We start from the raw sequence: 15,569 nt of genomic DNA on the forward strand, positions 1-15,569 counted from the left end.
CTCCGCCCGAGGGAGCTGAGGTAGGGCTGCATAGCGGTGAAAATATATGTGAATTAGATGTAAAATGTTATATCTATGTATCTAATTTTTGTAAATCCGTGCTATATTAAACTATATATAAAGCGTGTTAACGCACAAATAATTTAGCCCCTGCCTTAGAAACGGTGCTAAGAAAAACAGCTTTTTTTCGTGGTTCTGACGGAGACCCGCCTCAGAGCAGCCCACATGGCTCCTGCAGGCAGAACAGGTTCCCGCTCAGTGCCAGCAGGGAAGCCCATGGCCCGCTCACCCTTAACCAACTCCCCTGCTGTTATTTCAGCAGAGACAGAACAGGGTTTGTAAGGCCACTGATGATAAAGCTTTTCACACAATAAAAGCCTGCACACATCTAGAGATTATTTGCCACGATGATTTAAGGCACTAATTGAGCCAATTTATAATTTGTATTAACCTTGAAACCCAGGGGGACACAGCTCAGTACACAGATATAAATCCATCTTAAAACCTAAAATTAACATGGCAGCACCAAGGGACAGGAGTACACTATTCGGGAAGTGTAGTTGATGATTGTCCAGTTGCTGTAAGGTATGTGTTTAAATATGTGAAGTCACAGCAAAAGGGACTGGCAGGAGGGAAGAAGGAATACGAGCAGTAAACAAAACATTGACTAGCCAGAGCATACCTTTGGGAAAAAAACACTTAAATGTTGGGGAGGGAGAGAAGACTGGGTTATTAAATTGCCTGTTACGTGCTCTGCAAAGTTGCATGAGCTAATGCTCACCAACACTTAACATGGTAGACTACATGTGCAAGAGAAAAGCATTTGTGAGACCTATCTTGGAATTCATAGATCTGCAGGAGTTAAACAGCGAACCACCCCTCTGTGATGGTCCCATTCCGAAATCCATTAGCACTCCCTCCCAGCTGTTCCTCCTGATGCTGATAAACAATATATTGCTCTGAAAGCATTTGATCATCACACTACATGACAGCCGTCTGCCAACAGAAAGCAGCAAGTCTTGAATCTGCATCAAGCCTGCAGTGCATCAACTGTGACTACTTCAGAGTGGTAACCTCAATCCTGGATGACAGACTGGAAGTCCTTGACACCATCCCAAGAGCAGTAACAGTTCAAGGGATGACATCTCCAAGTGTGCATTCAGATGTACAATCAAGTAGAAGATCCAGACCTTAACCAAAAGGAATATGAGAAATGTGGGCAACTTTTCCAGAAGCTCAACAGTTGGAATACTGCCTGACACTTCAGTATGTCTAGTTGTCAGGTCTGTATCCGAGAGTAGTTTTACTGAAGAACTTCATGAACTGGGAAGAGAGGTCTGCTTTTGTCACCAAAATGCTTTTCCCAGTTTTATTACTTAACCACTCTTCCTGGACCTCTACGCACAATGCACCCACAGCTAACAGTGGAAAAGGTTTGCTATGTTCTTCAAATTCTAGTGAAGACACACCAAGAAAGCACACTGAGAAACTACTCTGTTGCTAGCATACTCTCTGCAATATGCATAAACACCAACATAACAAAATAAATATATTTAGCAAAATTAAATAAGCAAAAAAGCACAGCAACGTGGCAGAGATACACACTAGAAGACTTGGCAATCCTAGGGCACCAGAGTATTTTCTTCCTGCTCTTCTTCATCAGGAACGTTTATTCCAATGTCAGCTATTTCACAAGTGTTTTGAGGAACTCTCTTCTCTCAGACGTCCTAGAGGGCATGTATTCACAAGAGAAACTTTCAAGAGTTCATATAGAAAAAAGAACATTAAAAGGGAGAGAGGAAAACTCAAGATGTCATGGCTCCTTCACAAGATAAACCTTCCACTAAGATTTTAAGAAATTTGCCTGGCCCACAAATCAGACCTACCTGCCCCATTTAAGTCCTACCAATCAAATTCGTCAGAATGCACTGCCTCCTTAAAACAGCATCATCACTTTTGCACCTTATTAAGGGGATCTTTCTTTAGTGGAAAAAGATAAGAGGTATGATTGCATCTACTAAATTAACATCAGGGTAGCCCCAGGCTTGAAGAATTGTGTTGTCTTTTATGAATTCCTGAATACACAAGTCTTTCAAATAACTTCAAAATAGTCACACTGCTTACAGCGATCAAAACACGAAGCAAAGTCATTAAAATTAGATAATTTGTGTTTTCTCAAAAAAAAAAAAAATCTAAGACAACTAAGAGAAAGACATTCATTGCAGTGTTAGCGCCAAGGAAGACTAATGCAGAAATGGACTTATATTTTCCTTCTTAAACAAAATAAACATAGAAACAAGAAAGTACATACAAATAGCCAAAGAAATTTTACAGATGAGAAGGGCTTCCCCCATGCACTTCTCAGAGTGTAAAACAGTCCTTTCCATTTAATGGCTAAGTCAAAAGCATATGCCACCAAAAATGTAAATTCAGAGACAAATCCATGAAAGAACAAGCCAAGACTTGCTCAGTCCTAGGGATGAGTGACTTGCTATGAGGGTAGTACAACTCATGGCTCAACAGCAAATGTTTTGTAAACAATAAAATTAAACGCTTCTTTCTGTGCCTCATGGTTTCCTACAGATGCTGCCTTCCTACCTATCCTGCCAACAGGACATTTCACCAATTCAGGTAACAGCTCTTCCAAAGAGGCAGAGGTTCCTCTCTGCTGCTGACAAGAGCTAGATGTGCTTCTGAAATCATTGGTAATAACTTCTGGATGTGCTGCTTCCCAATTCTAAAACCCTTTATGCAAAAGCCTGAAGAAGGAACAAACAAAAAATAATATACGAAAAGAGCACTAGCTAAGGAATTCTAGAAGATTCAATCTTCTCCATCCCTATCTAACAAAAAATGAGTAACATAACAGAGCAAAGAGATGGCCAGCAGTTCAACTTAAAATGCATTTAAGCACTCAAGGCTTACAGGGTCCATAACCCACCCTTTGTTACCTTTACTGCCAGAGGCCTGGGATGACTCTAGCTGCCATGTGAAATTGACGAGGAAAACCCACTTTGGCACTTTTTCCTGATAACACCTCTCCTGACAGGTGGTGTGTGCGGCCAAGTTCTCAAACAGCCTGGGTCATTCCCTCTGCTGCCTGAAATAAGGGAAGCTGACGTACACATTTAGAGATGCCATTCACTAAGGAAAGGGCAGTGATGCATATGAACTAATATATTACACCGAGCAGGTCACAAGTGATTGTGGAAGTCTAGGTTTTTTATGTCAATCATCTAGCGTAACGGCAGTTTGTTCTTTCACAATCCCGGTTTTGTTTTAGATATCAAGTTTCCATACATTCATTTAAAAAATAAGGTCCTTTCTCCAAATGCTGCTAGTTCTCAGCTCCAGCCTCCTCACAGAATCTCTCCTTCCAGATGTCCAGTCCACTCATCCAGCAGCAGTCAACCAAACACCATTAGGTTGGTTTTGGGCAGCACACAGGCAAATGAGTCTGCAGTACGAGTTTTTAGATAATGTAGTAGTTTTCTTGAAAGTAAGAATCCTCCTCAGAGTCCTCGCTGTCACAACTGCTCATCAACACAATGGGGCAGATGGAAGAAATGACACTCTTGTCATTGTCCGCAGCTGGTTTCACCAACACATTCTGTTTCTCTGCATTCAAAACACACAGATACGAAGTTAGCTGTGACCCCTGTACCCACAAATGCTGCTAAATTACTAGTTCTCTGACAATTGTAGCCTCTCACTGTCAGTTTGCAATAGGTCTTTCAAAGTGGCAGGGAACAGGCCTTTTTCATTTCAATTTTCAGCATTAAAAGATCAAAGGGCTTTTTAAATTCGTTTTCTTGAGTTTCTTATATGCTTTTTCCTATTAAGATGGCACAGATGAGAATGGGACATTCTCCTTCCCTCCACTGATGCACAACTGGCAATGGGAGTGGCTAAGTATTGAAGTGTCTTGCCGGGTAAGAAAAAGGGAAGGTAAGGGACAAAATGTGGCAAGGAGCCCTTGAACAAGTACTGTTTGCTCAGGACACTTATGGCCCCGTCAAAATCTTGATACATTTGAGAATGCATGTTGTCCTATTGGTGCCTGTTACAGTAGGGCTCTTAGAAAGGCTTCTTGGAAAGCTCTGACTGAACCTCCCAAGTGCCTCTTGCATCATTATTTCTCTCTCTTCTTAGGAATTAATGTTTAACTAGACACACAGTTACCTTCATCTCAATCAACATGTTTCTATCGCTGAATAAAAAGACTGCACATCCTTCCTCCTGAAATGCGTCATAGTGAAGCTAAATGATTTCCTACTAGTAGTCATATAATTACAGCATCTATCACATGTAAAGGTAGGCTATAAGGTTATTTTATTTTTGCTCTAACAAGCATGAAGACCACTGGTTTACCATATGGAAAGAAATGGGCTTCAAAGGCACCACTTCATCCTATCACCATTAGCTACCTGACAAGACATCAACAGTGCTACGGCACACTCTGCAGATGTGTGTATTACACAGAGCAGTGTCAGTTCTGCAGAAGTAACAGCAGCTCACAAAGCCAAGCTGGGCAGCATCTGAGCAGTGTAGCATTTCCTGAAGGAATCAGAGCAAGTTGCTTAAATAAGTGATAATTTCAGGTATGAACTAACACTGCTTAGCAATGTCATTCTATGTCACCATGGAGAACCTGAAATGTTTCAGAAAAACCTTTAATTAGGTAAAAGGCTTGACATGTTGCAAAATGAAGGATCATGCATTCACCTCTACAAGGGGAAAATAAGACAATTTCTTAAGGGAACACTGCAACAGACATTTGTTAAGGGGTAGCTAGAAAATACTTCTACATTTCAGCACCTAGATACCAGTGTCAAGTGCTCTAGAAACAAATTTGAAAGCAAGAAGCGGAACAGAAATACCCCATACTGGAGTTTTACTTCAAGCTGTCACCATCACCCATAGTCTTTTAGCTACAATGAGGCAAGAGATCATGCATTTAAGTCACAGTGGTCAATTCCACAAAAATTAACATGGCAAAGTAGCTGCCAGTTCAGCCATAAACTTACATGACACACTGATATTCCCTTCAAAGATTTCCTACATGAATTGAGCTCACATAAGAGAATTCAGAGTTTGTCACCAGGCACTACTCTGCTGAGTTTTTGCAATGGTGTAGACAATAGTTTAATCAAAAAGTGCCTGGTAAATGTTAAGGCCCATTCTATATAGTTTTGCTTTGATTTAGTTATCTCTCTAAAACAGCATAACTTTTAGTACAGTTAAGTTGTCCCGCTCAACTGGGCAATTAATCCTGACGTATTTTTCCAAACGTTTTATTAATTTTATTTTACTGTGCAGTAAAGCCAGTAATACAACACACCTTAAAATTAATTTTCTAGTGTTTCTGCTGCCTTCCCTGAGCGTATCCTTGGTATATAGGTGCCAAAGAAAGTTGTATAAAATAGATGGAATGAGAGATTGTACTCATCATGCCACATCCACCCACCTCTCACCTTTCCGCTCTCTGATAAGGGTCAGGCGACGCTCTTTCATTTCCACATCCAGTTTTTCTACCATTCTGTCAATGCAATTGTCCAGGACCAGAGAGCGTGTCTTTGATTTGATCTCCTGCCTGCAGATCGGGCACTCCACTTTACGTTTTGTCCACTCATTGATACAGTAGGAGCAGAAGCTATGTGCACAGTTCAGAGTGACTGCCTGTGGAATTAGAGGAAAGGACCCTTATCAGAGCATGCTCACACACACATTGTCAAGAAAAAAAACACTGAAGTAAAAAAAAAAAAAAAAAGATGAACTCTTCCTATAAGGGAAGTAGAGGAAGCCCAAAGCCACCTCCTTTGGCATTTGTTTGGCGTACACATTAAATAACTCTCCTATGCCGGAGTACAGACAAGTTTTACAAGTTGGTTAACAGATTCACCATAGATGACAGCAAATCAAAACCACAGACAAAAATAATTCTATTATGAGGTTCCCCAATTTGAAAAGGATAAATTGAGGGGGTGAGGAATAAAAAATAAAACCAATCAACACTGCAGAATAGCACCTTAAATTACTGAGAAATCAGAAACTAAAATTTCATTTAGCTCTTAAGCCGTTATAACAAGGCTGACACACCAAGTTTCCTGTAGTAAAAGTTAATGCAATAAAACTGAAGTTCTAGCAAAATGTGAAGAGAAATAACAGCATACATTTCAGGCACAGCCTGCCTACTACTTCTAGAATCAAATTAAAGCAGGCCAATTTATCTTTCTCAAAAAGACAGTTTATCTGAACAAGATAAATAGCTCAGGACTTGACTGAACACTGCATCTCCCTTCCTTTGCTAACCTCTTCCTATATCTAAACCTGAAGCAGTGCAACCCTAGTCAACTTAAAGCACTACAAAATGATTCTTCCCCAAGTAGGCTGTCAGTAGCAGCTCAGAGTACCAGTTCAGAAACATCCAAAACTGCTGCAAGCCTATATGCATCTTAGGATTAAGCACTTATCTCTATGCAGGTAGGGACACTAAAGCTGAACTTGCTGCCCAGAAGAAGCGTTAGGGCAGACAGAATGGGTTTCTGGGTCAACCCTTACCCACAACTCACTGTAGGTCTGCTGCAACTGTTAAACTAGCAAAGTAAAGAAATAAGCTTGACCAATGCTTTAATAGAACCAGCAAAAGTTTCTAAAGTCTTTACTGGCAAACCCATGCCAGTTTAAACATACCTCAATGAAGTGCTCAGAACAGATTGTGCACTGCAACTCATTCTCCAGCACCTCATTCATCTGATTCAACACCTCTTCTTTTTGGGCTCTCACCTTCTCCTTCTCCTCCTAGTGGAAAAGTACATATGGTCATGTATCAACAAAGAGCAATGTTTGACTCAATAGAACACTGGTGGGAAATGTGTGTGAGAGGGAAGGTAATATAAGTAGAAAAACATAAAAATATGAGTCTCCGCATGTCAGTCTGTGTCTGTTATATACCCAGACCTGTAACCTCTCTCCTCTTTGCAGTCTCGGCAGTACTGAAAAAATTCCAACCCACTGTAGAGAACTCACAAGCAAAACCAGCAGCTGTTACCAAAACTCCCTTCAGCCTAAAGAAAGTCCCAGTTGGATTAATCTTTTCAGAATCTCTTTCAGCCTCTTCCTGCCATGAATTTGGCTTAAGTCAACAGAACCATTCTAATTATGTCTGATGTAAAGACTGAAACACCCAACAGACAAAATACCTCAAATATTTAAAAGAAAGCATAACAATTCGAAACATTTACTTGCGTTTAACTGCCCAATATTTTTTTTGTTTGGCGTTAAATTAGGCTCCAAGGTACCTGCTCTATCTTTTGAAAATAACAGAGAAATTCTTTCAATTGAAGCTATACTTGAAACAGCAGAGTTGCAAAGACAACATTTAAAAAAAAAAAAAAACACACACACACAAAACACAAAAACACAACAAACCATAAAACCCATGAAGCAAACAGCCAGAAAGTGGACAAAGTGATAATTTCCAAGGGTAAGACAGAGGAAAGGATCTCCTTAATTATTTTTCCACTCATCACCTTGTGTCAAGGGCAGGAAGAAATGTGGCTTATCTCATTCATTACTCAAATTCCATGTTGTTTCAGTCCTGCACTCCCTTGTTAGACTGCTAGAACACTGCAGTTTTACTTGAATGCACTCTAACTGAAAATGAAGCACTTTGCTTTTCAAACACACTTGTTTGTTTTGTTTTGTTTTTCAAAAAGGGTGAAATGAGCCCACTCCTCCTGCACAACACACAGTTCAGGTGCCCTGGGTTTTCTTTATGATTGAGAAAGATCTAGTAATGACTGTTCAACAGTACATCATGAACAGGCAAGGTGTACCCTCTCCCAACCCTGAAAATGAGTCAGCTGCAGCCTCAAAATACAGGAATATTTCACTACAGGAGACAAATACAGTCAAGACAAATGTTAAATAAAACATTTCCTCTACTGCAGCGCATCATGATTCACTTATGAATAAAACTAAGAATTCAGTTATTGCTTACCTTGGTTTCTTCTAGTTCTTTATTCTTGGCTCGAATTATCTCCTCAAAATCTTTTTTACTACGGCTCAGTTCTTCCATCAAAGCACGATGCTGTAACAATACCAGCCCAGAAATTTTATGAGTGCTGTTATCAGCTACTCTACTAAATACACATGATGGTAATAATGAGGTTTGCCATATTCATTTCTCCTAATCTCCTAAAACAGCAACACATGTCTATATAAATTCAAATGTTGACACAGTTAAGGCTAAACTTAAAATTGGAAAGTAGTGCCAGTTTATGACCTTCCCAGTGTCATGGCACTTCTTATTCCCTCTCCCAGGTTACAACTTCATTTCAATTAGGTTTTACAGTCACAATTTTGAGTGCATCTGAGACACTTGAGTATCAAGGGGTATTTGATTCATAAGGATCACAAAAACCTGTTACTGTATGCAGGGTTACCTGAAGCTGTTTTCAGATTAGTTTTCCAAAAGGAAAGGCCTTTTGGAAAAAGCCTAGGAAACCTAAATGTGTGGTCAGCTCTTCCAAAAACATTCTTAACCAAGAGTGAACTTTTTTTCACCTAGTTAAAATTGCTAAAGCAACTTCCCCAAAAGAGATCAATCAGCAGGAAGATCTCACAAAAAAGCCCACCAGCCCAAAGACCAAATTAAAATAAAAATCATTGTAGCTACTTATCTGAATGCATATTCTCACAATATTTGCTGGCAAATAGCAACTCCCACATAGGGAGGTCTGCCACTTTCTGACATAAGTTGGGTCTGTAGATGAAGATCACAAAGTCTGCACCTGAGACAAAGTCCTGTCTTCTACCAAGAGGCTACAGCACTAAAGAAGCCTTAAATATCCAAGGTACACAGTTAGACCCAATCTAGACTGATAACTACTTGCCTCTTGCAGCACTTGGGCCAGTTGTTCCTTCAGAGTCTCTTCCCCATGTTGCCACTTTGCTCCCTGAGGAAGAGAAAACAAACCAAACCAAGACCTTTTTTCTAGAAGAAGTCTGTTATGAGGGGAAAAAACAACAACAACAAAAAAGTTGAAGAAAGCAAGGAACAGAATATGACTACTTTGCACACTCTCTTTAGAGGATATGAAACAACACTGGTTGTCAGGAAACCCTGAGATGTCCCACTCCAGTGTGTTACATGTGCATGACAGAAATTAGACCCATCATTTACTGTGAAGCATTAGAATAGACCTATCATTTAGGGTGACATACTTGGAACACCTCTGTTATTCTAGCTGTAAAGACACCAGCATGTTCACAGCAGCAAAGAGGTCAGCAACAACTTAAATATGTGTATTTGAGCACATTCAAAGAGGTCAGACATACCTACAGCTCCAGCTGAACTTCCCTTTGCACCTAAGCACACAACTCCAGACTTTTTGCACGTCTGATACAGGTATCTAGCCTTTAGCAGCAAACTTTAAAGGAAGTAACTGATAAATTATGAAACTCACTCCAAGATGAACTCTTGCTTTCTTCAAACCAAGTTTTGAGCAAACTCAAAGAGACTTCAGTTTGTCATCTAAAAAGCTACTTATAAACATATACATGCTGTTTGAAGACAGATTGTAACAGGTTGTTTTTTTTTTTTAATATGAAAAAAAAGTCTCCCTTCCTCCAAGGATTGAGGCATAGAACAGTTCACTTGCTTGGAAAGGGAATGGATTTACCATGCAAACTGGGCATTAAACCAGCCATATACTAGAGAGAAATTCACACTTCAGGAGAATACTTTTCAACTTATACTCTCAGTAACCACAGGAGATCAGGCAAAGACTTTTGACTTCTTTTATTTAAAAACATTATTTTATACCAACTGAAATGTTTTACTATCTTGCTGTAATGAACCTGTTTGTAAAAAAAAAAAAAAAAAAAAAAAAAAGTGCCTTTTTCCTAATTCCCCATATAGCCAAATCCCTTCTATCTCTGCACTTTCATTTGGTACACAGGCCTGGAAATGAGACATGACAATTTTAACAGGAGTAATTCACACAAACATTATTTGTGTTATTGTATGGTTCAAGATTTAATTTTTCATCAATGTCTTATATTAGGCATTCCATAAAAATGAAAAGACACAGGCCAAAAAGACTACCACCATTATACCTCTAACTTCTGATGCTCTTCAGAGAACGTCCTCTTCAGCTCTTCCACCTGCTGCTGCTGATGCTCTTGTTCCACGCACAGCTGGTCCTGCAACTCCTGCAGCTCCTGCTCCATTGCCAGGATCTCCTTCTGAGCACACTTCCTGCGCTTCTGCTTCACATTCAGAACTGCTGTCTGCTTCTCCTGCACTTTCACCTTTAACTTCATTACATTTAGTAGAGTCTTCCTCAGCATTTCCAAGCCAGTCCATGACTGTGCAAGACCAGAGCCTTTCTGGTCTTTATGGGGGACAGGCACAGCTTTCTCAGAGTGCACAGGGCTACTACACAGTGGACCACGATCCTCCTCACTTGGTCCAGGAGAAGGCTGCTTGACATCCATCTTCTCCATTAACTGTTTGGCCTCTTCTGCCCTTCCCCATGGTTTTCCCAAAGGTTCACTGTCACAGGACACTCTGTCTCTTTTGGATCTCGAATTTGAAGGGCCTTCTGATCCACATGTCTCCGATGCCTCCACGCTAAATTTACGTTTAGTTCTTAAACTCTTAGCTTTCCCCTGGTCACTCCTTTGGGCTAAAAAGGGTCTGATTTTATCCCATTCCTCTTTAATTACTTCATACTCATACTCAGCAGTCTCTTTGTTTTCTAAAGGCACTCCTAACTGGATTCGGTCTCCTTCAGTGATTGGATAGGCTTTTGAGGGATCCAGGCGCTGTTTATTAAGCCAGACTCCATTTAGACTCTGCAAATAAACAGAGAATCAGCAAAATTCAATATGTAGTTACAGAATCCTCTGCAAGTTATTTCTGGCAACTGTAAATATAGCCAACCTCTTCAGTATTGCAACCAGAACAAGCCACCTCTTTAAATAAAGCTTGCGATATCCAATTAATTAGCTTAGTGTCCCATTTATTACAGTTACTGCATTATATTATTTACCATACATTATTCCTGCATTACAGATTTTGTGTACAAGCACTAAGAACAATATTGATATAAATTGTGCATAAGGAAAAGAATGAACTCTAAGGGGAAAAAAAAGTGCCCAAAAGCTTCAGAGGAAGAACTAAGCAACAGGAAAAAAAAAAAGACTCTATAGCAGACCATTGTCAATTCCTACAAGAATATTGCAGTAATTATTCCTGACAATTAATGCCACCTGAAATCCAAGAAGAAACTAGAAAAGAAAAAGGAGAATGGCTTATACTGCTTAAAGAGAGATCTTTCTCCATAAATACAAGGAGAATATAAACAAGAAAGAAAAGATTCTTCTAGAGGTAACGTACAGAGCAGAAAAAGGAGTTTTAAGTTAGGCACTAGCTCAATAAATAGTTTTGAAAATCAGCAAAACTGATTCATGCTCAGGATGAACTGCAGAATCGTTAACAATTGCTACATCTCAAAGAGATTCAATAAAACAACTTGACAAAATGGTAGCAGTGATAACAGAGGAAGTGTTAGTAGCTCACCTACCACAGATGTTTCCAATCAGAGACGGTAAGTTTTTCAAGTTTATACAAGTTCTGCACAGTTCTGTTTAAGAGCAACGTAATTCCAACAGTAGCTGCTCTATTCCTGACTAATCCGCTGTTGACCCAAACATCTTTCATATCTCCATAATATGTTGAACATTTTTTTGTTCTACCAGTGCTGTTTTAAAGCAAGTTACTGATTTTACAGTTTTCAGCCTGAAAAAGACAGTGGAGGGATGATATAAAATAACAGATCACTGAGGTCAAAGTGAGACCTAGCTGAGGACTCTGATGTCAGCATTTAAATCAGCTGAGGAAGACTTTCAGAACTTGTTTGAACGTAACCTGGAACATGGTTTTTTTCTAACAATGGATTCTTGTTGTAGTTGATTAAAGTAATTGTGTCATTACAATAAAGAGTATCAATTTATCCTTCCATTAGCAGTACAAGAACATTCTCCTTTTGAATACTGCCAAAATTCATACGATTTTTTTTTAAAAAAGCAACACAAAACAGGTTCACAGACTGCAAAGTTCCCTTGGTGAGACTACAATTGTCTGAAAAATACTAAACCAAGAGACAAACCTACACACAGAAAGCAATATGGCTTATATCCCAATTGCAGCAGACTGAAGCTTCCTTCTGGAAGCCCACACCAGACAAGACACGTTCCCATTGACATTCTAGCACACGTATACCATATTATAGCATAGCACATACATTGTCTGAATCCAAACACGATATCTTCTTCAGTGAATCTCAGAGTACAGGTCATTAATCAGTGTCTGTACCTTGTTATCCTTGACAGTCCACTGCCCTTCTGCATTCTGCTGGAAAACACAGTGCTTACGAGAGATCATCAAGGGACAGGTTTTTGACACCAGCTGGTACGTGAGATCTAATCCTCGGCCAATAGTTACCTAAAAATAAAGTAGTTTAGTAACTGCAATCAGCAACAACATGCTAAATATAGGTTTTGTCAGCAGAAAACTATTTCAGCATCTTATAGTTATTTCAAGGAGTCTGGGATAATATGAATTTTTTTTGCATTTAAATTCAAGCATACATAGAAAAATGAAAAATGACAAAGTTTGAAGTATTCTCTTTCTCTCCCATTGAGGAAAATTGTATTGTTTTAAGGCAGGTTACAGCCTTGGTTTAATTGAAAACTTCCTCAGCAGCAAAGCTGCTCAAAGCAACTCTCAATCCATCCCTGTCCTGCTTTAGTCATTACCTAACTAAACACTATTTCTTCAAACCAGTACAATTGTTTGTGGGTCTCAAGATTACTTCTTACTCTCTTCTTTCGCTAGTTGCGTTGCTCAACTGCCTATGGACAGGAAAGATGCAGGAAAAACACAGCCCAGAAAATTGCCATCATAAAAAATGCACATGTAACCATGCTCTAAATGTGTAATATGTTTGTAAATCGCACCATCAATCTTATGGCTCAGAAACTAAACTACATGCAGTTCATAACCTGCAACAAAAGTGATCTAAATAATCTGATTAGACTCTAATAGCATCTTCTGGACAAAGAGACATCATTTAATTGTGCCGTTTCATAGTATCTTATTAAATCTGATCTAATTGCAGATTGCCATTTAAAGCATGGCTCTGCTCTCCCTCCCTCCACTGCCTCCTTTGCAAGATCTGCTCATCACACACACTCTTCTCATTCATCTGTGCATCGCACAAGTTTCCAGTCAGCTTATTGTGTCATTAGACAACTGCACGGATCCACTGTAATAAAGCAGGAAAAGCAGGACAAACACCTTTTAGCAGAAGTCCACTGTTAAATCAGATGAAGAATATTATAAAAGTACACTCTAGTTTTTATGTCTTAGATCAGGGGTGTCAAACTCATTTTCACCAGGGGACACATCAGCCTGGTGGTTGCCTTCAAAGGGCCAAATTTAATTTCAGGACTGTGTAAACGTAACTACTCCTACACTTATACAGTCCTAAAACTACATTAGGCCCTTTGAAGGCAACAGCGAGGCTGATGCGGCCTCCAGTGAAAATGAATTTGACACCCCTGCCTTAGATGAAGGCCACCTTTCTTTTGTCCTGAAATCACAACTCATTTGTGTCACACCTTCCAGTTCCTACAAGATGGCAAGATGCTGCAGTTAAGAAGAGTTCATTCACTACACATTACCTGAGCAGGTCTCACCTTGATTTTAAAACAAGAACGCAGACTCACACATCATAATTAAATGCCAGGAAGCAAATTAAGATCATGAAAGCAAGCTTATCCACATTTGGTCCCTCCCTCTTAAATGCTTCATACGTATTAGCATTCTGGCAACACAGATTGCATACGTAAGAAGTACAGAGACCCAGGCAGACTCAGTTATAAACTTGGCTTTGCCCTCGTCCACACAGTTACAACAGAAATGCCTAACCCTTATGAAGTGCCATTAGTGCCCAGTCACACACACCTGCATGGCCTCACACACTAATGCAAGCAGGGCCAGTCACAAAACCTTCTCTCAATCAAATTCACTGTACACACTGTGTAGGGGGCTGAGACGTTACCCCTCACTTGCTGGAGTTGGGTGCTGCCCACGGCAGCACTGGCAGAGCATGGCATAACCCCGCGCCTCTGCAGCGCAGTTTGGCCCTTACATTTAAATCCCCAGTGAAACCAGTCTGTGCTAACACACCAACCAGTGACCTGGTAAGTCTGCAGTGCCAGGATGCTGCCAGTCCCCTGTTCCTGCGACAAGGATTGTAGCGCTGTGCAGACTATCAGAGCGGTAGTACCTTGGACGAGATTCTCTGCGCAATTAGCAGATCCTGGCTGCACGTTGTGCAGATGTGTTAACTCAAGTCCTTCACTGAGCATACCTGCACTCCTCCTGGCTTCAGATCCATAGTGGGAGAGTAACAAAACTACCCATTTGCTTGAAGAGTTGCCTAGTACTGAGAGATGAGTTAAGACAGGTACCTTTTGCAATGTGAAAGCACAAAGGAACAAGGTACAGCATGAACCCACACCACCAAACTGCCCCATTTCGACCACTGGTGCATCAATCCTCTGCCAGCGCCCCGTTCCCAACACATGCAAATGTGATTGTTGAAAAAGCCTTGTTACTGTACCATCCTGAAACACATCTGAAACCGATTTAAAATATAACCTGCTTTTACACTCGAATAACTTAAGCCACAAAACATAAACACGTGCCACACTGCTAACCTTGCCAAACCATCACCTTCTTAAATAGGGAATAATTTCCACACACTCCCCTCACATTAACTGTCACACGACCCTCTTCAATTTAAATGCGAGACCGTGTTTAAAAAGGTTAACAGCCCAAGGCTCGGCCCACCAGACGCAAACGCCCGCTTCCCCGCACGTTACCGGCGATAAACGTGCCGGTGCTGGCCGCTGCTGCCCCCGCCCCGGCGCCTGTGGGAGCGCCGGGGAGCGCCCCCCGAGCCGCCCATCGCGGTGGCCGGGCGTGCTCCGGGGTGAACGGCCGGCCGCTCCGAACGCCGATTAACAGCAGCTGCTCGCTATCCGGGACGGGACGGCGGTTTTCCCCCCCGGAAAGCGCGTCGAGGAACAACGAGGCTCCAAACAAAGGGCAGCGGCGGCCACTCGCCCCTGCCTGCCCTGCGCGGAGCAGCAGGCCGCGACGGGGCTCCGGCCAAGCGGCGCCGCTAACGCTCGCCCCACCCCAGGCGGCACCGATGCCTCGGCCGCCCGCCCGCCCACCCCTCCCTGCCGGGGCCCCGAGCCCGCGGGGCCCGGCCCGTCCCGGCGCGGCTCACCTGCGTGCCGGCCTCCAGCAGCAGCCAGTCGCCGCTGGCCCCGACCCGGCGGAGGCACCAGTCCAGGCGAGAGGCCCCGCGGGTCGCCATGGCGTCCGCCCGCTGCGGCAGGCAGGAGCAATCGCTCCGGCGGCACCGGCGCTCGCGGAAGGCGGCGCGGCGGCCGCGCACGGCCCAGCAGCCCGGCTAATCGAA

General features: G+C 41.7%; 1 protein-coding gene across 2 annotated transcripts; it reads right to left on the bottom strand.

The window, feature by feature from the left end:
* Positions 1-2,150: 2,150 nt before the first annotated feature.
* Positions 2,151-15,507, bottom strand: RNF8 (ring finger protein 8). Of its 2 annotated transcripts, none has more exons than XM_082047579.1 (8): positions 15,375-15,507; positions 12,386-12,514; positions 10,123-10,863; positions 8,898-8,960; positions 8,003-8,092; positions 6,694-6,801; positions 5,475-5,679; positions 2,151-3,618 (listed from the first exon to the last, which is right to left on the bottom strand). In XM_082047579.1, the coding sequence occupies exons 1-8, from the start codon at positions 15,462-15,464 to the stop codon at positions 3,473-3,475; spliced, it is 1,572 nt and encodes a 523-aa protein (XP_081903705.1). In that variant the 5' UTR covers positions 15,465-15,507; the 3' UTR covers positions 2,151-3,472. The 2 variants fall into 2 exon arrangements, with proteins under 2 accessions (XP_081903705.1, XP_081903706.1); XM_082047580.1 differs by having other exon boundaries at positions 5,468-5,679.
* Between the last annotated feature and the right edge of the window lie 62 nt (positions 15,508-15,569).

This window comes from Streptopelia decaocto, assembly GCF_964273445.1.
Source record: "Streptopelia decaocto genome assembly, chromosome: 3".
In the NCBI taxonomy this organism is placed as follows: Eukaryota; Metazoa; Chordata; class Aves; order Columbiformes; family Columbidae; genus Streptopelia; species Streptopelia decaocto.

What these genes read in the sequence shown, in the direction of transcription:
- RNF8 (XM_082047579.1), bottom strand. Translation starts at nt 15,464, where the DNA reads ATGGCGACCCGCGGGGCCTCTCGCCTGGACTGGTGCCTCCGCCGGGTC. An exon ending in GTTCTGAGCACTTCATTGAG is followed by an intron (nt 5,680 to 6,693) that starts GTATGTTTAAAC and finishes CTAATTCCACAG; the next exon opens with GCAGTCACTCTGAACTGTGC. An exon ending in CCTTATCAGAGAGCGGAAAG is followed by an intron (nt 3,619 to 5,474) that starts GTGAGAGGTGGG and finishes TTTTGAATGCAG; the next exon opens with AGAAACAGAATGTGTTGGTG.